General features: G+C 42.2%; 1 protein-coding gene across 1 annotated transcript in view; it reads right to left on the bottom strand.

The window, feature by feature from the left end:
- Positions 1-25,066, bottom strand: part of LRP2 (LDL receptor related protein 2) — a 161,492-nt gene that overhangs the window by 108,473 nt on the left and 27,953 nt on the right. Inside the window, exons 4-10 of the mRNA XM_063306118.1 lie at positions 24,731-24,847; positions 4,873-4,983; positions 4,660-4,773; positions 4,235-4,351; positions 3,132-3,275; positions 2,260-2,379; positions 181-309 (exon numbers count right to left, since the gene is read on the bottom strand). Of these exons, the coding sequence (XP_063162188.1) occupies positions 181-309; positions 2,260-2,379; positions 3,132-3,275; positions 4,235-4,351; positions 4,660-4,773; positions 4,873-4,983; positions 24,731-24,847 (852 nt within the window). The remainder of the gene's footprint in view (positions 1-180; positions 310-2,259; positions 2,380-3,131; positions 3,276-4,234; positions 4,352-4,659; positions 4,774-4,872; positions 4,984-24,730; positions 24,848-25,066) is intronic.

Genomic DNA, 25,066 nt, shown 5'->3' with positions numbered 1-25,066 from the left:
AGATAGGAGAGGTAGTGACAATGTCATGCTGGGAGGGACTGTGATATTTTAAGCATGCCAGCATTATTCTCAAGGGCAGGCATATAATTGGCTTTTCTTTCAAATACCTGCAAGAAGGCAAAGTCATGTTAGTTGTACAGGGGACGATGGGGGAATCAGCTTCTAGAACAACTGACTCACATGAGGCATTGGCTCGGCAGTGGCGGTGATGCTCCAGAACGTACCCTTTGGTACAACGACACTGATGGTGACCAACACGATCTTCACACTCTTGGTCACAAATGCCCCACATCTCACAGTCATCAAAGTCTGTAACAGAATCAGTGTTCAAGAAGTGCATGTTTTTCCTTCTATTTGTAGGGTCCTACCCACAACAAACACACGTTTCCCTTCTTCTAATATGAAAACATTAGATCTCCTGTTCCTTCAAAAGTACACTCTTAACAGCCAAAACAGACAATGACAATAGAGTTTTGAAATCAGGCGTCTCCTCTTCGTTTTCTAAAAATTAATAGCTGCTGTGGAAGACTCTGACTGTGATCAACTTTTAATCTTTTATGCTCATATTATTTTCCTGATTGAAATCCCTAATCAGTTCTGAGATCTGATTAAATGAGAACTATCTCTCATGCTTTTAAGTTAACAACAACAAAAGTGTGTTGGAAAATCTCCCATGTAGCATTAACTTTGGCCTTTAAAACATCTAACATCACATCATTTATTCTTAAAGTGTCTATTTCACAAATATCTTCAGTTCTCTGGAAGAAAATAGGCTTATAAATGGAGGAGCAGCATTAAATGTGTTTTGTCTGTTATCTGATTCAGCTTCTTTATGCTAAATCAGAAGGTAATTAAGTAAGTGATCTGTGAAGAATGGCTCTATCGAAATGTTAGAGACAATTAAGCCAACAGACATATTAAAATTTCATTTATCTGAAGGGACTCATCTAATATTTTTTAATTATAAAAGTTTTTCTAATAATCAGAAGAATAATTTGTCAACAGAACTAGATCAGATCATCTGACTGAACCCTGAAGCCAGACAGCTTTGTTCTCTCATTATCCTGTGTGATTTATAGCCATAAAAAGGCATCAGATTATTAGCACTAATTTCACTCACTTTTAGGATTAGAAGCTTAATCTTCTCTACTTTAAAAAAAAGGTAAAAACTGAAACTGGATTACTTTAAGGTATATGGCTTTCCAGATATTGTCTGATAAGGCAGCACAACAATGGGCCAACAATAAAGGTTTAATTCTCACCAACACTGGGCCTGGAGCACTTCAGAGGGTATTGAATGCTCCTCTACATATATACAGAATTATCAGGAAAATCAATATTTCAGGCATAATGACAATAAATGACAGCCTTTGTCTTTACAATCTAGTGTTCTATGTAAGGTAAATGTCTTGCAGGCAAGAGAATTCAATCACCTGCAGGTCAGAGGATATAAATATTTACCACCTGAGTGAGAACTAGGTCAAGAAGTAAATGAATGGATTATACATCTTTAGGTGCAAGCTTTTAACTTTAAAAACATCCCAGCCCTGCAGAATTCAGTTTGATGCATTTGTGCACTATTCACAGCACGCCCACACACCAAAAATTTGGTCTAATAACAAAAGGAAGCAAGAAAATCACTGACACTGTCATGCTTTGAGGAACAAGCTTAAGCTTAAGTCAGAATCTCTGGGAGCCTGCCGTATGCACTTGTTTCCCTCAACTTGAATCAGAATTAAAGTTTCTTGAATCTCTGTTCCTACAGGCAACTTAAGTGTAATCCTAAAACACTGAATGGCTGGGGATTGTTGTTCATTTGTTCATCAACAATTCATACAAGTAGGGCAAACCAAATCCAGCTGATTTGTGCATAAAGTACTATCTGCCAAGCTGAATATAGCACACCTGACAGGTATTCTGATCGACCAGCTGCTGCATGTTCCTAAATACCTGAAGGTTTTTTATTGATCAATTACATTCATATTCCATTGTTCCTTGAAGAGCTGAAGATAGGCTTCAATCCTTACTCTCCTTTCAAATGTATCCTCCCACCAGCCCTATGAGGTAAGTCAAGCCAAGAGATTATGTTGGCCCCAAATCACCAGCTGAGTTACAACAACTAAGAAGAAATCTGAACTCAGTTCTTATCAATTTTACACCCTAACAACTCCATCACATTGGCTCTCCTATTGAGAGTTCTTGACAGCTTTGGGGGAAAATATGACTGATTACACATGGATCTCTACCTTCATCACTTACCAATGCAAGTACGACTGTCATTGTTGCTGATGACATATCCTGCAGGACAATAGCATGTTCCTCCAGTGGGGGATGAGTGACAACGATACTGGCAGCTCAAAGTTGCACACCGAGATATATCTATCAAAAAACAAAAGCCAATTAAGTACCAGCATTAAGGATATAATTAGTGGCTTCAGCCCAGAGACAGAATTACAATGGTATTTTGTTGAAAAAAGCTCAAATTATGATTACATGGACAAAATGAATCTAGAAAATGGGGGAGATCACTGTGTAGAATGTCACTAATCAAGGCTTTCCAGATATTTGGAGATTGTAATTCCCAGAATTTTTCATCAATGTTGCCCCTTTGAATTCTAAGAGTTGCAATACATGGATGACTGGGGTGGGGAAAGTTGGCATATCCAATGCAAGATTGTCATCTGGAAAATCAGGCCATTTTTACTGCAGGAATCCCAAAGCAGCTTAACCAGCAACTGTGGTCACAGCTGTTGTCAAGTGCATCAATACTGATGTGCACATTAAGCACAGAGTTGTGTATATGATACGTAACTTCACAGAAGTGCTCATCTTAAGGCCACATGCTCGTCTTGAAGCCACAATACATTATTTGGAGTTTATCCAATTTTGAAGCACTTTGAACAAACAAAAAATTGTGAGGAAGCAGCACTTCAAAATCAGAACAATGTCTCAGCCTCTATGGATGTTAGTTAAATATAACATTGCAACTGCTACTGCAACAGTTGTGTAGTTTATTCTCAACGTGATCTAAAACACCTTTCCTATTTTTAATGCTAAGGTATCAGAGATACATCAGAGTTGCCCATATGAACATTCTGGTGTTCCACAAAACTTGCTTGTCCATTACTCACTGCAGTGTCTGCCTGCTGTTATGTTTGTCTCATCTTCCCCAGCAGAGCAATCTGGAGTCCCATCACAAACTTTGTCAATGGGAATGCATTGCCCTGATACAGGGCAAGGCCATTCACCTGGGTAACAATCTCGGTGGCCACTCTCTAGAGTACAAAAGAAAAAACCATTACATTCAATGCTTGCAGCAACTTAGCAATTTTCAGGGACCTTTTCTAGCTACAGCACAAGCAAGGTAGATACTATCAGACAGTCTTCTACTTCTGTCAAACTGTATAAGAAAATACAGAAACTTTTTTATTATTTCCACCAGGTTTCCAAGTACTTGGGCATTAATGAATTCACATATCACATTTTAAGTAAATTTCCTCAATCTGCAGTACTGTAGCATAGGAATACAGGCTGAATTAAAATATTATTATTAATGTGTGAAATTTTAATTTAATTTAAAGGTGGAATTTTCAACAGTTCCAGTAATTTTTGTCAGGTTAATATTTGCCAATGGAAAACTGGGATTAAGGATTAATCATTATGTCCTTCATTAAAGTCAGTGGCCCAATCACATAGAATATATGTCAAGGGCATGGAAACCACTTTCTTGATTTCCATTCAAAAATTACTTTCTGCTAGGGGACATATCAAGCATTATTGTGTCAGAAGAGCTTTGTTCAGGAGCCTGTCCCAAAGCATGTAAATCTAACATTAATGTATATTAGTCCAGCATTACATATTATGGCCTCCAGGTATGTTCCAAAGCAGATTATACGGCTCAGGATTGCTGAAAGTCAGGTTTTCCCTCAGGCATAGCTGGAAATCTCAGCTCTCCAGACCCTGAGCAACTGTATGACATAATGGTTCTCTTGAGCATGGGAAACCTGTCTTGCTAACTTTATTCATATACTGATTTATACCCCAAGATGGGAACAAATAAAACCCAGATTACTGAAATTATTTCAAAGAAAATAGTACATTTTAAAAAGAATGCAAGGGTTTTGGCCACTGATCTCCTATATGCATCAGTTTGTTTGCTAAGAAGAGTAAAGAGTTTCACAAGAAAACATTTTTGCAAATGGGACCATTAATGCCATGTTGCATTCTCATTTACCACATCCAACTTCATCAGCATTATCTTCACAGTCATCATCGCCATCACAAATCCAGCTCTGATGAATACAGCGACCACTTGGGCAAGTGTAGAAATTCCCTTTGCAAGTTGCATATGCTGAGGAAGAGAACACCAAAGATCAATGATTCAAAGTAAGTACTTGCCACAAGTACTTTTAAGCAACTCCCTCAGCACTAAACATCAGCACATGCAATGAAAATATAACTGAGACTAGAAAACCACCAAATCCAGACAAGAAGTGCCAACACTGAGATAAGAGTCCCCCTCTTTGGGGGGAGATGGGCAGTAATAGAAATTTGAATAATAAATCAATAAATAAATTTTAAAAGGTCATACAATTCTGAAGGACAGGTATTGACTGGACTGTAACAGAGAGAAAGGAGCTACAGGAAAAACCAACATACTGCAAGAGTTTTCATCACTCCTGTCTCCACAGTCATCATCATGGTCACAAAGAAAGGTTTGGGGGATACATTCCCCATTGCTACATTGAAACTGAGTACTGGAGCATCTGTGGGCTGGAAGAAAAAAGAATGAAGGATGAACATGGCTTAGATAAGTCCAGGTAGCATTAAGCTTACTATAACGAGGTGCATCAAATGTTCTTGAGTACTTACTGCAGTTAGTTTCATCAGAGGCATCCCTGCAATCCACTTTGCCATCACAATGTTGACTTGAATTAAAACAGGCTCCATTAGAACAAGTCAGCTGATCACATGTTGGGTATCCTGCAAAGGGAAATATGTCTTACTTAATGTCTTAAAGTGAATAGCAGACTATAAACTGATTGCATTCAGCTGAGTCAATAAAACATAAAGACAGTTTTTTCCTGAATGGGACTCCTCATTCCTTTTGGCCACTCTACCCTGAGAGACGTTTAGAAAATAGCAGTTAGCGAATTGCTTGTTTATTGACTTAATTACTTACTATATATTTCTAAAATGTCAACCTTGCTTTTGCATCATTTTATGAAAAATCATCCCTATTACTCTACCCTGTTACAAGGAAATGGGACAGAAGAAATTAAATATTCAAAAATTATTCCAATATAGGCTCTTCTGTGTTCATCCAGGTGAAATAACCTTGGCTGATCTCAAAAAAGTGGGGTCAGATTTGGCTGATATTTATATGGAAGTCCCTAGGAAAATGCGGGCAGTGCTGTAGAAATGCCTTACAACCAGATCTTTCAACCAAACATTGACCATGGTACAGCAGAGGGTTCCTGCAGAAATACCAGATGTGCCATAGATCAAAGCTAACAAGCAAAAAACACTGGCACTGCTGCCATTTCTTTGCCTTTGGCACTAACCTCTCAAAATCTTTATGACAGAGAGAACCCACAACCCCCCTGGATCTTCAACCTCTTTTATGTTGGCTCTGGAACTCCCCAAGTTCAAATTCAGCAGCAGCATAGCTTTCTACTTTTATTTCATGAGAAGTAATAGGTTATTATTCCCCCTGGTATGCTTAATACATCTTTTTTTTAAAAAAAATATCCCAATACCTTAAACAGCACGCGCGTATATAAAAAGCCTAAACATTTCAGTCTCGCCCTCTGTTGACATCATTACAATACTCCCAGTAAATGTAAAAAAACAGAAACATGCGGTGAACAATTTGCCTACTACTTCCTATGCCAATAAACTTACTGCCATTTCTGATTTAATTACCGCATGACCACTAGGAGAGTTCATTCCCTCTGTTTGTGACGTAGAAAGACCAATGCTGCACCAGAGCAGAAAGAAAACCTAAACCAGCAGGGATGAAATAGCTACCATCATCTCAACTTTTACAAAGCCAACACTTGCAAACACTCCAAACCGTGTCTTGGAGTTCCCGTGGAAGTGCACATTTTGTTCAGGAATAAGTTCTCATAGGTATCCAAATGCGATCAGCGTTGTCGTCTCCACAAGCAGCCCAGCTTCTTCCACCCTGTTAAATGTCTGTGGCACAGACCACGGTGTGCCGTTGGGTGTATTCCCCTGGATCTTAAGAATTCCTATAGACTTTCTCCCCAAACATGTGGCAAGGGGTGGGACCAAACAGTGACGATGCAGCTAGGCAGCGGGGTTAAGTGTTGGGAATGTTGCGGCCAGTAAGTCCATCCTACACACGTAAAGAGGGTAGAACCTCAGATTTTTCTGTGGGATTCAGTATATAAATAACCACTTTTTATAAACTGGCCGAGCACATCTGCTCTCTAGCTAACAGAACTTTCCTACTTCAGCTTCCTCAAGGTGTATTGGGACACACTGAATTCCCTACGTGCCTGACTAGAGAAAGACGGGATATAATAAGAAACTCGTTTTTTCTCATCCAGTGCAGATTTTCAGGTATTCGTGGTGGGGTTTTCTCATTTTATTTAAGGGATGAAAGTGCCTTTAAATAGTCATAAACGAAACTCAGAAGAAGCACGTCTTCTTTTAAACAGCCTTCAATTTTTGTGTCTCTAGGAAGGGCAAGGCAAGAGAAAGGTAAACTCAGGATTGTACGATGCGTGTTTGAACAATCACACAAGTGGCATTTTCAAATTCTGAATGCAGGAATACATTATTTTATTCCATACTCACACACTCCAACCTGTTCGATGTTAAGCTAAAATATTATGTGGCTGACAACTAACCTTTCAAAGTGTTTATGGTGGAGTTGGTGATGGCCAAACATTACACAAAGTCAGAAGGGGGCACTATTTGGGTTCAGCTCTGTACTTTGGCCAAGCCACAGCATTTCTCCAGGTTATTCTACTGGAGCTGGATAAACATATTCAAACTTGTTGCATTGTATTTTTAAGTCAGGGCTAATATATAAGATCTTTATCTACAATGTGTTATTTTTATAAAGATTAGATTGGGTTTACTTTGTTTGTTTGTTTGTTTGTTTGTGTATTTATTCTATTAGTGTCCCACCTTTCTTCCAAGAGCTCAAGGCAATTTCTATGCGGTCTCCTTTCCTTTTAACCACACAATAACCTTGCAAGGTAGGTTGGGCTGCAAGACCAAATGGTCCAAAGTAACCCCATGGTTTTCCATGGCTGGGGGTGAATCTGCATTTCCCTGCTCTTAACCCAACACTACAATTCCAACACTCCAACACTGCAAATGGGGCCCTACCATACTGGGTCCCATTTGCATAGAGATCATTATTTGTTCTCTTCCAAGCCAGTAGCATGAATATTAGGGAATGTGAGCAGAGTTGTGATAGCAAATACAAAATCGTCTGGCTATTATTGTAAAATTTACATGGTGAGGAACAGAGTTCCTGTTAGATAGTGCTTATTAAAAGTAAGTTGTGAAATACAAACACACACAAGAAATTTAACCCTTAAATTAGAGGGGTTTGCCACTGTTTTAATTTTCAGAAGAGACAACCAGGATTATAAATCACAGCCACGTACTAAGACAATTAGAAGTACTTTGTTTTTAATGAAGCAGAAAGCACCTTCAGTAAAGTCATTAAATAACCTAAAGCTGAAACACTGGCTTGATGTTTATCTTAACCTTAAACGTCAGTGTTTTTTTTTTCCCTTGCTGTTAATCCCTTTAGCAATAAAATGGACTGTGGCTTTCAATGTCAGATCCCCCCGATCAAAGGTTTCACAGAAACCCTTATCGGAGCATCTACCATCATTTCCTTCTCCAAGGAATGGAATCCGTGTCACCGGATGGGAGGGGGTGCGAAGTTGGAGTGTGCAGTGGTTTATTATGGCTATGGAGGACATCAAGGACACGGGGTTGAGATATGCCAGGAATATCATCTGGATGGGAGGGGGAGTAACATGGTTTCATGGGAAAGGGGACTAACTAAGAGAATGTAGTTTTAAGTTAGGTTTGAGCGGGAAATCTTTATTCACAGCTTGCCTTCTGTACCGTTCATTATGCTTCATTAAAACAGTTAAAGGAATCCCAGCCTCCTGACTGTGATTGTGTGAATGCTCGAATGATCAGGTGCTGACATTAAGCTGCGAATCCCCATCTTTTCAAAAACTCTTCCTGAGCAAGTAATCAGCTGAGAATTGACGAACCATGCCTAAACGCGGAAAATCCTGGGCTAAGCAGCTATCACCTTTACCGACATCAGAGAGGACAGTGCTGTATGCCAAAGCAGAAGAAGAAAAAGTTGAGACAGAGTAGAGCTCAGGGAGTGGGGACAGCAAGTGCAAGATGGAACCCCGGCTCAACACTACAGAGTTGGAAAGTGCCCTCCGTTCCCTCAATTTCATGAGAGAGCCTCAGATGCCAAACATTATCATAAAAGGACCACAGATGGGTCCTTGCCAGCCCGGTGTCAGAGAGGAAAAGGGAAGGGCCCCTCCACCTGTGGAGGCACAAGTAAGGGTGTGTCCAGGGTCGCATGGGACCATACCAGACCCCAGTGGAACTCCGCAAGAAATGCGGAGCCTGTACGTGAGGATGTCTGCTATGGAAGTGGTGTTGCAACAGGTATTGAGAACCCTGGAGACCATGGTGTACCCCTTGGCAGAAATCTCAACTCAGCTATCCAGAGTGGCATCACCAGACTCACGAGGAAGATGGCATACCCTAACCCCAACTCGGGATTTCGAATCCCCAATGAGGCACCAGCAGAGTGGAGGCCACCCAGAGAGCCAAGGCGACTGGGGGAGAGCTTTGCCCAGCGGGGTGACACCAGCTGCGTCCCTGAAGGACATACAAGTTAAGTTTGATGGAGACCCACGACAGTTGGCATTCTTCTTGACCAACATGTCCATATACATGAAGGAATATGGGTCTTGCTTTCCCACTGAGTACAAGAAAGTGAACCAGGTAGGCACCAGACTCCGGGGACCTGCGGCGGACTGGTTTGTGCAACTGCACGATGCCATGGCCCCGGAGCTGAACAGCCTGCGTGACTTCATGAGGGCACTGAGAGACCGGTTCGAGGACCCACTCGACAAGATGAGGGCAAAGACAGGTATCCAGCAACTTAGGCAAGGGGGAAGGACCATGGCGGAGTATGCCATGGAGTTCAAAGCTCTTGCCAGAAAAGTTATGGACTGGTCAGAAACCACTAAGATTGATTACTTCAAAGGGGATTGCAGCCAGAAATCCTGAGATGGGCGCTCTGCCGCGGAGACCCCCCCCACTTTGAAAGAATGGATCTGCCTAGCAGGAGAGGTAGAGAATACCCAATACCAATTCCGTCGGCAACTCCGAGCGCAAACGATGGGAAAAAATACTGTAGCCCCAGGTCAATTTCCTTTCACCCAGCAAAAACCCTTCCGTGACAAGGAGGACCAGAAAGACCAGCCAGGGAAAAGAGGTAGCTGTTTCAAATGCGGGAAGGACACCCACAGAGCAGCAGAATGCCCATGCGGGGAGTCAGACACACCGAAAGGAGCAACCAAACTGGCTAAAACCCCACCAACTAGACGCAAGGCAGCTGCTGCAACGGCACTGGCCCAAAAGGATCCAGAGGTGAAGTCCCTGATTGACTCTGGCGAAGACTCCGAACAGGAGGAACTGGAGCTGGTGGGAAACGAATTTCACCTGTTCTAAATCCCGCCCGCGAGCAGGTGGAAACTCCAGGGCGCAACATGCCTACTTCGGAGATAGACGACAAGGAAGACCCTTTGGTGAGTGATGATTGCCCCACCTTGCTGGTGAAAGTAGAACTAAAAAACTTAAGAACCCGGCACAACGCCAATCTGACAGCTATGTTAGACTCCGGGTGCACAAAATGCTTGATACATCCCGCTCTAATTGACACACTGAGCCTTAAAACCAAAAGACTTAAAAATCCAATTATTTTCACTTAGATGGATGGTTCAGTTGCCCACAGGGGACCCGTGGAATTCCGGACTGAGACTTTGGCCATGAGGTTGGGGGGGCATAAAGAAACCTTGCATTTTATTGTAGCCCCTATTGCCAACTATTCTATCATCCTGGGACTCCCGTGGCTAAAGAGTAGAAAGCCACAAATTGACTGGGACTCAGGTGCTTTATTGTTTAAAAATGGGGCTGGCAACCTCTTTACTGTACCTCAACCCGGGCAGAATGTAGCTGGCAACCTCCTCAACCACACTCCTGCGCAGAACCTGTGGCACAGCCCAACATTCCACCCGAGTATACAGACTTTCTTGATGTGTTCAATGAGAAAGAGTGTGACCAATTGCCTCCTCACAGAAAAACTGACTGTGCCATTGAAATTGACCCAAAGGCTAAACTACCTAAGCTGAAAATGTACGCTATGTCAGAAACTGAGAAACAAGTTCTCAGGGAATTCATTGACAAAAACTTAGAAAGGGGGTTCATTGAGCCTGCCAATTCACCTTTGGCAGCCCCAGTGCTTTTCCGGGCAAAGAAAGATGGCTCTCTGAGACTCTGCATGGATTACCGTGGAATAAATGCCATCTCAATAAACAGTCAATACCCTCTCCCCTTAATGAAAGACATGCTATCACACCTATCGAAGGGAAAAGTATTCACCAAACTTTACCTTAGAATTCGAATTCGGGAGGGGGATGAATGGAAAACAGCATTTAACTGCCATCTGGGTTCCTATCAATACAAAGTCCTCCCATTTGGGTTAGCTGGGGCCCCTGGAGTGTTTATGCAATATATCAATGAGGTCCTCCATGAGCATTTGCACAAAGGGGTCCTGGTTTACTTAGATGACATTTTAATCTATTCTGACAACTTCAAAGACCACGTTCAGCTTGTCAAGAAAGTCTTGCGCAAACTGAGATATGCTAAGCTCTATGCCAAGCTCTCTAAATGAGAGTTCCACAAGTCCCAGCTGGACTATTTGGGCTATCGCATTTCTTCCAAGGGGGTTGAAATGGATCCTGCCAAAGTACAAGACATCATGGGGTGAGAACCCCCTCGCACCAGGTGTCAACTTCAAAGTTTTCTAGGCTTCGCGAATTTCTATAGAAATTTTATCCCCCAATTTGCTCAAATTGCTTTGCCTCTGACTTGTTGAAACTAGAGGGAGGGGGGAAACCCGGAAAGTTACCTGCCTGGGGGCTAGACTTGCCTGGATTTCTGATTGTCAAGCAGCTTTTGACCGTTTAAAGCTTCTTTTTACTAGAGAACCCATTCTGGCTCACCCAGACCCAACTCGCCCCTTTATTGTGCAAACAGATGCTTCTGACTCAGCTATCAGGGCAGTTTTGGTGCAAAAAGATGAAAGAGTTTCCCTCACCCCTGTGCGTACCTCTCACACAAATTTTCTGACTCTGAGAGCAACTGGCCCATTTGGGAAAGAGAAGCTTTTGCTGTAAAGACTGCTCTCACACATTGGAGGCATTTGCTAGAGGGTGCTCTTTATCCCTTTGTCATGTTCCCGTTCCGATGTTTATGGTTCATCGTAACGTTTCACATGTCATATCTGCAGTTGCGTGCCTGTCTGGCCATGCTGGTAAATTTCCTTTGTACTGACTTGTGATCTTCTGGAATGTATGTTTGGGTTATCTCTGCTGTTCAAGGTTACTTTCTCAGGCCGATTCTAACGGTTGCTAGCATCTGGGGTGGGTGGTTGCTATGCTAGCCTGAGGGGAGGGTTTGCAATGGGAGCAAGGCTTTTTAAGTTTGTAATTGGCGCGCTTTTGCTCATTCTCAGCTTTCTTCGTACTTTGCATACTATTCATTCAATAAATTAGTTTTCTCTAGTAACTACTGATGAGACTCCTTTTATTGGAATAGGCAATCATTACACCCTTTGAGGTTTGGACTGATCACAAAAATCTCCAAGCTTTAAAAAACCCCAGGAAATTGAATGGCAAACAAATTTGTTGGGCTCAATTTTTTAGCCGTTTTAATTTTACCCTAAATTTCCTTCCTGGCAAAAGGAATTTTCTTGCTGATGTACTTTCTCACCTCCCGCAATATCACACTGCCCAAACTCAAATCGTAGACACAGTTTTCCCTCAGAAGCAGCTTGGAATGGCTTGCGTAATACGCAAACAAGCAGTAGCAGGGAAAGTGAAAGTGCAGGCTGACCTAAAAGAGGAACTGCTTCAGGCGCTCCCTAACGATCCCTGGCTACAATGTAACAAAGCCCAATTAACTGAAATTGACGTCTGGTATTGTAACAGCAAAATCTATGTGCCTGAGTATCTTCGCCAGACAATTTTGCACCTTTCCCATGATATTAAATCTGCAGGTCATTTTGCCTTCACAAAAACTCTCCACTTGGTGAGGTGCCAATTTTGGTGGCCCTCCCTTCATGCTGATGTACAGTCCTACGTCACATCATGCCACGTCTGTGCCCAAGCGAAGAGAAAGGGGGGGTAACTGCAAGGACTTTTACAACCCGTAGCATCCCCCAAGGCTCCATGGTGTAATGGTTGCCTATTCTAAAACACTGTCAGACTCATGAACAGGAATTCAAAGATATCTGATTTATTAAAGAATAGTATGCAGGATCACAGAGAAAGCTGAGAATGATGAAAGCGTGCCAAACGCAAACTAAAAACCCTCGGTGCAAATGAGATCCCTCCCCCCGCAGAATCTTCCCAAGCTCACAATCCCAGGTGCTCCTAACGGTTTCTGATGGTCTGCGGGAAAAGTCCTTGAACAGAGCACATAACCCAAACACATTCCATTGTAATGAATTCAGATACAGAGCTTGGTACAAGGTTTCACAGCAGCTCCCTCCCAAACAGAAATGCGCATCAGCGCCATGGCATGTGAAACGTTACGATGTATAAACTACATTGAAACAGTGAACATGACACATGGAAGGAAATCGCCATGGATTTTATTGTGGATTTACCTGAGAGTAAAAACAAGACTGTTATTTGGACTGTAATTGATTTGTCTTCCAAGCAGTCTCATTTTATACCTTGCGCTAAAATCCCAACTGCTCAGCAATTAGCCAAGCTATTTCTCACGCATATCTATAAAATTCACAGGTGTCCCATGCATGTAATTTCCAACAGAGGTGTCCAATTTACTTCCAAATTTTGGGGCGCATTTTTGAAATTAACTGGTGTCCAGCAATCCCTCAGCTCCTCGAGCCATCTGGAGATGGAGCGACTGAACAAGCTCAGTCTACTCTAGAGCAATTCTTACGCTGCTACATTAGCTTCCAATAGGATGATTGGGTGGACCTCCTTCCGTTCGCTGAGGTTGCTTATAACAATGCAGTTCACCAAAGCACGGGGTTTTCCCCTTTTCATATTGTTTATGGCCAGGACTTCGTTCCAATTCCTGAACTTCAACTGCAATCCTTGCCTGACTCCTCAGTAGCCAACTGGGCTGCACAGATTGCCACTAATTGGCCGGTCATCCGCCAGGAGTTAGATCACACCCATGAAACTCAGAAAAAGTTTGCTGACAGTCACAGGTGCCCAGAGTGGAAGTTTAAAGTGGGCGATCTTGTTTATCTCTCTACCAAATTTTTACGCTCCCAACAACCCTCAAAGAAGCTTGCCCCCAAGTTTGTTGGACCTTTCCCCATCACAAAAAATATTAATCCTGTGACTGTTCAATTGCAATTACCCCCCACCCTCAAAAGGCTTCACCCTGTTTTTCATTGCAGCTTGCTTAAACCTGCACAGGAACATTCTAAGAGGCACCAGCCTGCAGCAATCCCTCCACCCATCATGATCGATGGCCATCAGCATTTTGAAGTTAAAGATATTCTGGACTCTTTTTTTTTGCAAATCTTTACAGTACTTGATTCAATGGAAGCATTTTCCAGATCCTGAGTGGGTTAATGCATGTCATGTTAATGCTCCTATTTTAACCAAAAAGTTTCATGCAAAGTATCCTTCTAAGCCCTCTCCTTACTAACCTCATTGCTTAATTTTATGTGATATCTGATTGTTTTTTTAGTCTTTCTTGGGGGGGGCAGTATGTCAGATCCCCCCGATCAAAGGTTTCACAGAAACCCTTATCGGAACATCTACCATCATTTCCTTCTCCAAGGAATGGAATCCGTGTCACCAGATGGGAGGGGGTGTGAAGTTGGAGTGTGCAGTGGTTTATTATAGCTATGGAGGACATCAAGGACACGGGGTTGAGATATGCCAGGAATATCATCTGGATGGGAGGGGGAGTAACATGGTTTCATGGGAAAGGGGACTAACTAAGGGAATGTAGTTTTAAGTTAGGTTTGCACGGGAAATCGTTATTTGCAGCTTGCCTTCTGTACCATTCATTACGCTTCCTTAAAACAGTTAAAGGAATCCCAGCCTCCTGACTGTGATTGTGTGAATGCTCGAATGATCAGGTGCTGACATTCAACCTGCTTGTTCCCTTTTCCCTTTGTGTATAACTGCTGAGTTAATTGTCAGGAGCACCAGACCACTTGACAGTCTCCTGAATGTCATACCTCATTCAGAATTAAAGAGTGATTGGGCCTTTCCCCACTACTGCATTAAAGGGCTACCCACCCTTATTTGAACTATCACAAAACACTAGTACAAAATTTGCTGTCCCCTTTGCCAATCCCTAACTTGTCCCTATTTCATTGGTTCCAAGTATTTTCCCGACAGATGAAGCTGCCTCTCACAACTGGTTTTCTTCTCAGGGTTTTGGGCCAATCCCTTCCAGCACATGACCAGCCGGTGGGGAAACACCACCAGTCAGTGCAAGCGGGCGGAATGGGAAGGATCAAATTTCAAGATCTGTCTGGCTCCTCTAGGCTGGTTTGTCTGCTCATCTTCCCACAACCTATGTGGGCATCTTCCAAATTAGAATGAGAAATAAATACAGGGAAGACACCAAGACAAAAATAGTTTTAGAGAGGTGGGAAGCAGACCCTGGCAAGGCTGTGCAACTAGCTAGATCCTAAACACCACAGTGGAGGGGAGGAAGGATGATTAAGGTAAAGAATACTGCTAAAGTGGTTTGATACACATAGACCTCTCTTCTTCCTTAATGAAACAGTGAAGATTTGCTCTCCTCTTCTCCACCTTTTTGGAACCCAAGAGAGCCAATGATGTCCAAAACAGAGATGGGGTGAGGGCTCTGAAAGGATCTCAGGAAACAAAATGCTAATGGAAAGGGCGAAGCCTGGGAGAAAAATGACAGCAGTGGAGACTGGTGAGTGAATAAAGGGAAGGGAGTATTCCTGGGTCTCTCAACACTCCCCAAATACATCTCTGATCACAAAGATACCTGACTTCCCCTCAATTATGCAACAAAGCATAACTGATTTTACATACTTCAAGAGTACCCTGCAAGATAGAAAAGAGCCATGGAAGATTATTTCAATATATGATTACTGCGGCAAGTTTATAATATGCACAAAGATGGAAAGATTCAGCACTACCCACCAAGAAGGAATGGTGGTGAAACTGGTAGAACTTCCTGAGGTGGCCAAACCAACTTCTCTGATTAGAGCAAGGTCACTACTGACATTCGTCAATGACTGGAAACCCCTTATAGACTTCTTTAAAAAAGAAAATGATCTTATGACTTACGGTTTTGATGATTAGAAAGAACGTTATAGAAAGAAAGGAATTAGGATGTAATCTTAGAGAGAGGTTTGATTAGAATTGTATGTATAACTGCCGAGAGGAAGCTCAGAAGCCATTTCATTATATTTCTTTTTGTTTTCTGTTCTTTTATTTTCTCTTTCTTTTTTATCTCCTTTTTTCTTTTCTTTTCTCTTTTACATCTACTATATCTTTTTCTACAAAGGTACTTTTATTATATATGTAAAATCTTTTAATAAAAACTTTTTTTTTTTTTTAAAGAGTACCTTGCAAGAGTTAGTTCCCATACTATCAGAGGTTAAGAACCTGAGATCCCATTTAGCCATTACCAACAAAGGACAGACAGAAACTATGCCTCCCCCTGAAAAGAGGGAGGCAAGCAGCTCATTACACAGAGAAAGAGGTGCAAAAGGTTTGAAAATTTAAATAGGTTTTGCTTTTGAAACAGAACAGTTGCTGGAGTTCTTTCATAATGACTTCCCAGCTTTTCTTTGGTAAAAACTATTTGTTAGAAATCTTGGGGTTTTTGTGACCTTGCCTAGCTGACTTCAGTCCTGTCTGCTGGTTGAAGCCTGACATATCCTTGTACCATGTCAGAATAAGTAGGAAAGACCACTTTTATATTTGTACAGCTTATACTGACTTAAGGCCATCTTATTCATGGGCTGAGGGTGAGATAAGGGCAGCATGGTGGAGACCATGAGGAAAATTGGTTTGTCAGGGCAGGACTGTGCCATGTTTAGGTACAAAGGGTGACAGGGTCTTTGTCTCCTATAGGATTCAAACCTGTCTCCTGCAGCACCAGTTGCTAGGTAGAACAGTGACTCTTCTCAATTTCTTGGAGAAAGCCTGTTCCTCCAGCTTTTTTGTGTGTTGAGCAGAAAAGGAAGATGGGTGTCTACAGCAGCAAAGGAAATTTACTTTCCATTGAGCAAGGTATAACCATTTTGCCATCATTTTCCATTTTAAAATTCTTCCCTCAGAAGAGAAATAAATAATGTCTGTATTACTCTACATCAGGGAGAAGAGAAACTGCTTGGAAAAAAATAATGCACATTTAGCAGCAACAGCACAACAACATATTATTAATACATTTATTGTACCAAAATTATAATGTTGTATATCAAATAAAACAAGTAAGAATTCTGTAGTGAAAAAACCTCAATTTAAAAATGTCATCAAAACTAAAAACTCTAGCAATCAAAAACTGTGTGATAGAAATTCTTGCTGAAAGAGGCAGATTTTTTTTTCATTGACAACAAAAGGTAGGAAGAAACAGGCCATCTAAATCTCCTAAGGCTAAGAGTTTACTGCAAAATTTACGTGTATCTCATCCACATTCATACACTTTGGGCAGTTCACAATTTATAGAATGAAGTTAACTTTAATAAACTCTAAATATAAAAACCTTCAACAACTCTAAAAACTCCAATAAGATTCTAATTAAAAATAGCATTAAACATTACAAATTTTTAAAAATGCACCAAGAATTCAACAATAAGCTCACCCAACAAACTACAGCTTAGATACCAAGCATCTAGCGAAACAAAACCATTTTCACCATCTTTCTCAAAAGTAGTGCTCAAAATTAATGTTCAGACCTCTGGGGACAAGCATTCCATAACAACAGGACAGCTGCTAAGAAGGCCTTGCTTTGGGCTCCTACCACCCCTTACCTCTGAAGCATCCTGTTTTAATTTGAAAACACCAGATAGGCAGATTCTGTTTGGAGAAGGTGGCCCAGAAGGTAACCAGCAGCCAAGCCATACAGGGCTTTACAGGTTAACCCCAACACTTTAGGAGACTACTGGCAAACCAATGCAGTACCTATACAACAAGTTGCCCAACTGAAATTGCTTTCAACTGCAGCAAGGAAGCAATTGCATACTGTACCAGCCAAAGGTGCTGGATAGTCTTCAAAGCAACCCCAAGTAGCTTCGGTCGCAACAATTCTACCTCGAGGTGATGAGAGCAGCAGTAACTGTCTCCAGGGCCAAGACTGCAAGTTGGGTCAAGGTTCAGAGAACAGTCCTGTCTTAGAAGGGCTAATACTTTTATAAATTTTGTAATTTACAATGTAAATTTCAATTTTTTTTCCTTTTAAAATTGCCTGTAAATTTTGTAATTTACATTGTAAATTTCATTTTTTTTCCTTTTAAAATTGCTGGGACCTTGTTTAACTGCCAAACATAATTTCCATTTGCCAAATTATTTATATTCTATATGCTTTTCTTTCAAAGCGGTTTTAGCAGCAGCTCATTACCTTAAAAGGTAAAGGTTTCCCTTGACATTAAGTCCAGTCGTGTCCGACTCTAGGGGGTGGTGCTCATCTCCGTTTCAAAGCCGAAGAGCCGGCATTTGTCCGTAGACACTTCCATGGTCATGTGGCCGGCATGACTACACGGAACGCCGTTACCTGCCCGCCGAAGTGGTACCTATTAATCTACTCACATTTGCATGTTTTCGAACTGCTAGATTGGCAGGAGAGCTCATTACCTTAACAATGTACTAAAAATTATATTTACCGTAATTACAGACCATATTTTGGTGCATGAGTCCTTAAGTCTTTCTTCAAAGCACTGGGATGTGTACTGATTATTACAGCTGAAAACAATTCTTTGGCTTTTATAACAGTAATTATAACATAAACTGCACCAAACTAGTCACATCTCCGGTGACATCTAAGAACATATTACAGTATGTTGCAAAATTCAGTGTAAGTCAGTCAGCTCTCTCACCCAAGCAACTGAGCTGTTTCACCAGTCAACCTCAATAAGAAGCCATGTTAAACTAATAAATCAATAAATATGTGAACTGGCAAATCTTTCTACCATCAAAAAAATTCCCATATGAAAAATCCCCTGTACAGAGTGTGATAAAAGAGGGCAGTCAGAACAATGGTAGTATGTAGGTATTTTATCAGTTTATCCAGATTGTAGGCCTTCTATTATACTAGCATACTTCAAATTCGTGGCCTTAATCAGTGTAATAATCCTAGTTAATGTCCTACACTCACAGACGTCCTTCTGTTGAAGATGGTTGTCAACACCAATACTTTAATTAGTGGCTGTTGAAAGATATATAGCATTTCTTTGGTCCAAAGCAGAGTATGTCATTCTGTAACAATCCCAGGATTTATTGACCCCTAGATTACTAAACAGAAACCAAGAATTAACCCTGGGTTTACCAAGTAGTTGTGCAGAACACTTATCATCTTGAAGGCCACTTGGTTGACTTGATTGGAAAAAGGTTTCAATTTGAACAGATAAAGCTTTGCCACAATGGCTTCATGTAGTTTGTGTCTTGTGTTCCTGTGTTCTAGTACTTTGGTGAAAATATTTGTTTGGGAAAAGGCTGCAAAACTCCAAGGCTAAAGGCTGCCAGGAATGGCAGAGTCATAGATGTAGCAGAAGTTATTTCATTGCATTTACATACTGCCCTCTTCAATAGTTTAATCAAAACAATTGCTCCGCTGTGCTAAACCCAGTTTGGGAACTCTGGACAAAAGTAAATGCCTTCTTGATTTCCAAGTCACACCCACCATGCCAGGCAACACATGAGGTTATCATTAAATTGATCAATCTACAGTTTTACTAGAAACACAATTCAACTCTAAAGTGGTCTCATTCCAAAACAGATCAGCAAGTTATTGCTGGGCAGCTCTTGTAACATATTTTGTTCCATATAACTCTACCTGTATGTTTCTCGATTATATAAGGACAATGCAAAAATAACAATATGTATATAGGATTTAGCAACTAAGCACTTAATCAAATAGAAATAGGGGTGACAGAGATTGAAAATAGAGAAGAAGTTAAGAGAACACAACCATAGATCCAGAATCACATAGTCAGAAACCACTTTTAAATAAGCTTTGTTTTCTTTTCTTTTCGTCCTTTTTTTCTTCTTTTCTCTTTGTTCATTGTTATATGTATTTGTATGTATCATGTTGTTTATGTTATTTTGCTTTCTAATAAAGTATTTAAAAATTAAAAAAAATAACTCTACCTGTATGTATGTCTTTCAGAATCATGGTTTGGCAAGGCTTAATCATTTAGCTTTAATTCAGTCAGATAGCCAAGAAACTCCTTCTACTCTATCTTGAGTACAACCCAAAACAATAGTATCTTTTAACATTCATGTTAGGGCCAATAACTCCCCAATTAGGCAATGAGTCACTAGCTCTTGGGACTGTTGGGCTCAATATGGACAAACTAGCTGTTAGACAGTTCATTTACTTGATGATCAAGCTCAGGTCTCTTGACTCTTCCTAGCATGTTCTTCAAGACCTTTGCTAGATTTTCCCTTTCCAACTGTGGAATTCTGCTCATGTTTCCAGGCCAGTGTTCTTCTCTTGCTCTCTTTGCCTGGAACCATATCATGACTTGACCAACTAATTTATGAATCAGTTGATTTATAGATCCAGATCAGGGTCGCTGCTCCAGAAGTGGCCGGTTGTGAGACCCTGTTTTTGAAGTTGGGCTCCTGAGAACAGTTGGGGGTGTTGCTACTGTACCAGCCTCCATGCTGTGTGTAGCAACCTCCCTGCTGGAGCTGTTGGAGGCCATCTCAGGGTTGGTGGTGGAGTTCCCCAGACTTATGGTTCTGGGGGACTTCAACCTGCCATCCCTGGGGCATGCCTTGGAGGCAGCTCGGGAGTTCATGGCTACCATGGTAGCCATGGGCCTGTCCCAGATTATTCAGGACCTGACTCAGGACAGTGGCCTCACACCGGATTTGGTTTTCTTGTCAGAGCAGTGGCAATGTGATCTGAAGGGAGAGTTACATCTGTCCCCTCTGTCATGGTCAGATCACATCCTGGTGGCCTTGAGTTTTTCCTATGCTGACCCCCTTCACAGGGAGGCAGGACCTGTTCAATTGGTCCGTCCCCAGCAACTGATGGACCCAATGGGGTTCCAAAGGGAGCTGGGAGCTATACCCGAGGATCTGCTGCACAGTCCAGTGGAGGCACTGGCTGCCACCTGGAATAGGGAGGCAACTGGAGCCTTGGACAGGATCATGCCTGTGTGGCCTCTCTTGTCCCATCAAACCCGATATTCACCATGGTTTACAGAGGAGCTGAGGGTTCTGAAGATTAAGAGATGTCTAGAGCACCATTGGAGGAAGACAAGGACCAAACCCAACCGAACACAAGCTAAAGCCGCTATTAAGGCCTACCGTGGTGGTAAGAGCAGCGAAATGTCAATATTTCTCCGCTCTTGGCCCTGATCCACCTACAGGGCCATGCAGAGGAGTTTTCTGAGCATCTGCAGGATAAAACCACTCGGATCCATTCCAAGTTGGACTCTAAGCATGAGGCGCAGTCTGAGGAGATGCCAAGGGAACATACTTACCCGGTTATCTGGGAACAGTTTGATCCTGTTGGGCCCAAGAAAGTGGACAGGGTCCTCTGGACTGTAAATGCCACTACTTGTCAACTAGATCCATGCCCCTCCTGGATGGTGAAGGCAGCCCAGGAGGTGACATGTGGTTGGGTCCAGGCAATGGTGAATTCATCTTTGAGAGAGGGAGTGTTCCTGGCTGCCTTTAAGGAGGCGTTGGTGCACCCCCTCCTCTTTTTAAGGAAGGTGGTTGAGAAAGTGGTGGCATTGCAACTCCAGAGGATTCTGGATGAAATGGATTATCTGGACCCTTTTCAGTTGGGTTTCAGGTCTGGATATGGGACAGAAACAGCTTTGGTTGCACTTTTGGATGATTTCTGGCGGGAGCGGGATAGGGGCAGTGCATCCATCCTGGCTCTCCTTGACCTCTCAGTGGCTTTCGATACCATCAACCATGGTATTCTTTTGGGTCAGCTTAGGGAGTTGGGGGTGGGTGGCACAGTTTTGTGCTGGTTTACCTCCTTCCTCCGGGGCCAGTCCCAATTGGTGTTGATAGGGAGCAAGAGATCCGGCCTGCGGCCCCACCTTTGTGAGGTGCCGCAGGGTTCAGTACTCTCCCCACTCCTTTTTAACATCTACATGAAACCACTGGGTGAGATCATCCGTCACCAAGGGATGAGGTATCATCAATATGCAGATGATACCCAACTATACATCTCCACCCCGGGTGATGTAAGTGGTGCTGTGACCACCCTCTCTCAGTGCCTGAAGGCTGCAGAAGTCTGGATGGGGAACAACAGGCTTCAGCTGAACCCTGGTAAGCTCAAGTGGCTGTGGGCTGTGGGCTCCTCTGTGTCCAGGAACTTACCATCTTTGGTTCTGGATGAGGTTGCACTGCCCCAGACAGACCTGGTACAGAATTTGGGGGTCCTCCTGGACTCATGGCTTCTGCTTGAAGAGCAGGTGGCAGTCATGGCCAGGAGGGCCTTTGCTCAACTCTGTTGTGCACCAGATATGCCCTTTCCTGGATTGGGACGCTGTCTGGTCAGTCACTCATGCCCTGGTCATCTCCCGCATAGACTACTGCAATGTGCTGTACATGGGGCTACCCTTGAAGAGTATCTGGAAGCTACAGCTGGTTCAGAATGCGGCTATGCAAGCAGTCTTGGGTGCCCCAAGGATGGCACACATAACACCTTTGCTGAGGGAACTGCATCGGGTACCAGTTTGCTTCTGGGTCCAATTCAAGGTGTTGGTTATCACCTTTAAAGCCCTACATGGCATGGGTCCAGGCTACCTAAGGGACCGTCTCATCCCCATTACATCAACTCATCCCACCCAGTCAGGCAGAGAAGGCATGTTACGGACCCCGTCCATGAGAGATTGTCCATTGGCGGGGCCCAGGAAGCGAGCCTTCTTTGCCATGGCCCCCACCCTGTGGGACACCCTTCCCCCAGAGGTGAGGCACCCTTCCCCCTCTCTCCTGGCTTTCCAGAAAGGACTAAAGACCTGGCTCTGACATCTTGCTTGGAGCGGGAAGGGGTTTAGTCAACCCTGGGAGTGGCTAGTGTCTTGGTTTCCATGTACTTATGAATTTAAATCAGAACTTTTAATATTGCCATCCTGGATGCTAATTTATATTTATATTTAAGATATCTTGTTTTTACGCGGTGGCGCTGCGGGTTAAACCGCTGAGCTGTCGATCGGAAGGTCGGCGGTTCGAAACCGCGCGGCGGGGTGAGCTCCCGTTGTTAATCCCAGCTCCTGCTCACCTAGCAGTTCGAAAACATGCAAATGTGAGTAGATCAATAGGTACCGCTTCGGCGGGAAGGTAACAGCATTCCGAGTCGTCATGCTGCCACATGACCTGGAAGTGTCTATGACAACGCCGGCTCCAAGGCTTAGAAACGGAGATGAGCACCGCCCCCTAGAGTCGGATTCGACTGGACTTTACGTCAAGGGAAACCTTTACCTTTAATCTCTTTTTAGCTTTACTGTAAACCGCCCAGAGTTCCTCTTTTGAGGGAGATGGGCAGTGACAAAATTTGATAGATAGATAAATAAATAAATAAATAGTGCTTCACCTCCTGTGTGAACCCCACTTTAAGGCTCACAAGCCAACTTCCATTTCTTTCAAGCAATCCTTATGAATTCTTTGCTGGAAATGAGCCATCAACATGGATGAATATTAGGCATATTATAATTCGCAGGAATGGGAAACAAAAACTGATTGCTATAATGTTTATGCTTCTCTGTTTAACTGTTTATATCCTACCCTACTTTTACCTGTTACCTGCTAATAATTAAAGTTGGAAAACATCAGTTACTATGTATTGGTTGACATGAAAGAGTATGTTTCCTTGTAACTGTTTTTCTTCTTTTTAACTGTTTGCTTACTGTATTATTATTGTACAAAAATATTTCAACCTACTAAGTAAGTCTAGAACCATCAATTTATTGTCAATACTCTGTAAAGTATAGCATAAAGGAATTTTAAAATGAAATATTGCTGACTCTTAGTTTACTGGCTTATTCACTAGTTTTATGGCAAAAGAGCTAGAACACTATTCTCAGGTTTTTCAGGGTCTCAGGTCAAATGCAACCACCTGCATGCTCTGACTCTTGGCTACATTCTTTCCCTTGCCTGCTTCCTCCAACTCTCCTGCCCTTTTCCATCCGTATTATTTTCCTTGGAAAAAGCCCAAGTCGTTTCAAGCTCTTCTGTTCTATCCAAATTCTATTTTGCAGTGCGTTCAAAGAGCTTAACTTCCCCAGGTGTTATTAAGTCTTTATTACCCAGAGTCTAATTATATTTGCCTGATTCTGAACTATCTGAACCATATCTTTCTTTTGAGCTGTTTCTAGACAAACTAATATTCAAGGATGTCTAGACAAGCAAGGTGATTATCCCATTTTGAATTTGTGATTAAAAGTCTGAACACTGTGCCCCATCTGGGCATCTTCAGGTATCTGTGATGAAGACAAGAGGTCCTTGTATTCCCTCACTTTCCATCAGTTAATAAATCTCTCTTTCTCCTTCATCCATCTGTTCTGCAGCTCAAACAGAACTGCTGTACAAAGGCCCTCTGATGTGTAGCTTCCTAAGCCTAGGCTTGCCATTTGCTGAACATCCTCCCTGCTCCTTTCTTTTTTCTTTGACAAATGGTTTTTCCCCATAGATTTCTGTATTGGATCAGAAATCAAAAGTTTTAACTTTTTGAAATCTCATTCCAACCGTAGTAAACAACGTTAGTATAAACAGAATATCAGTGTGTTTAATTTCTATTTTTTTTTCCAGGCATATATGCATACAATAAATTGAGGGGGGGGGTGCATTTGCTTGCAATAGAATCATCATCATCATCATCATCTTATCCAGCTTCTAAGGCCCAAAGCCAGTATATTTGTATGTCCCAACCCTCACCCCCAAAATTGCTTATGTAATTTGGGGTTCTGCTCTGTTTTAGCATCAGGAAAAAGAGAGAGAGTCTCACTAGCCTTAGCCCACTACAGAGCAACCCTATAGTTTATTAAATCTCAGAACAATGTAACCGTTATGAGCACGTCCTCACTAATCCATGAAAGAATCTGTGGTGAAATGTTGATAACAAGAAGAATATTGTGTTCATTTCTGTCCATCAACAATTTCTTAGTCTTACAAATTGATTAACAAGCTAACGAGGGACGGGCTGAAACCAAATCTACTGCGAAAGATTTAAAAGCACTCACGGCAGCTTCTTTCATCTGTTCCGTCTGTGCAGTCGCTCACATGGTCACACCTGTATCTACTTGGGATGCACTGTCCATTGGAACAGGTGAACTGCTGATTGGAGCATGTTTGCCCAGCTGCAAGAAACATTTTGTTTACAAACACTTCATTTACACACACACAACACACCTCCTACAGCTTCTCTATTTCTGAAGATATGTTTATATAGTTTATAGTTTTCAAATGAACAGTAATCATTTTATTTATATACCACTTCAATCAGGTGACTGTAAGTGGCTTACAGCATAATACAAGAATACAGTACAATAAATTAAAAATTATCAAAATTATGTAAC

This window comes from Candoia aspera, chromosome 1 (genome assembly GCF_035149785.1).
Source record: "Candoia aspera isolate rCanAsp1 chromosome 1, rCanAsp1.hap2, whole genome shotgun sequence".
Classification (NCBI taxonomy): Eukaryota; Metazoa; Chordata; class Lepidosauria; order Squamata; family Boidae; genus Candoia; species Candoia aspera.
The sequence above is the reverse complement of the archived record's forward strand: the minus strand, read 5'-3'. Positions and strand labels throughout refer to the sequence as shown.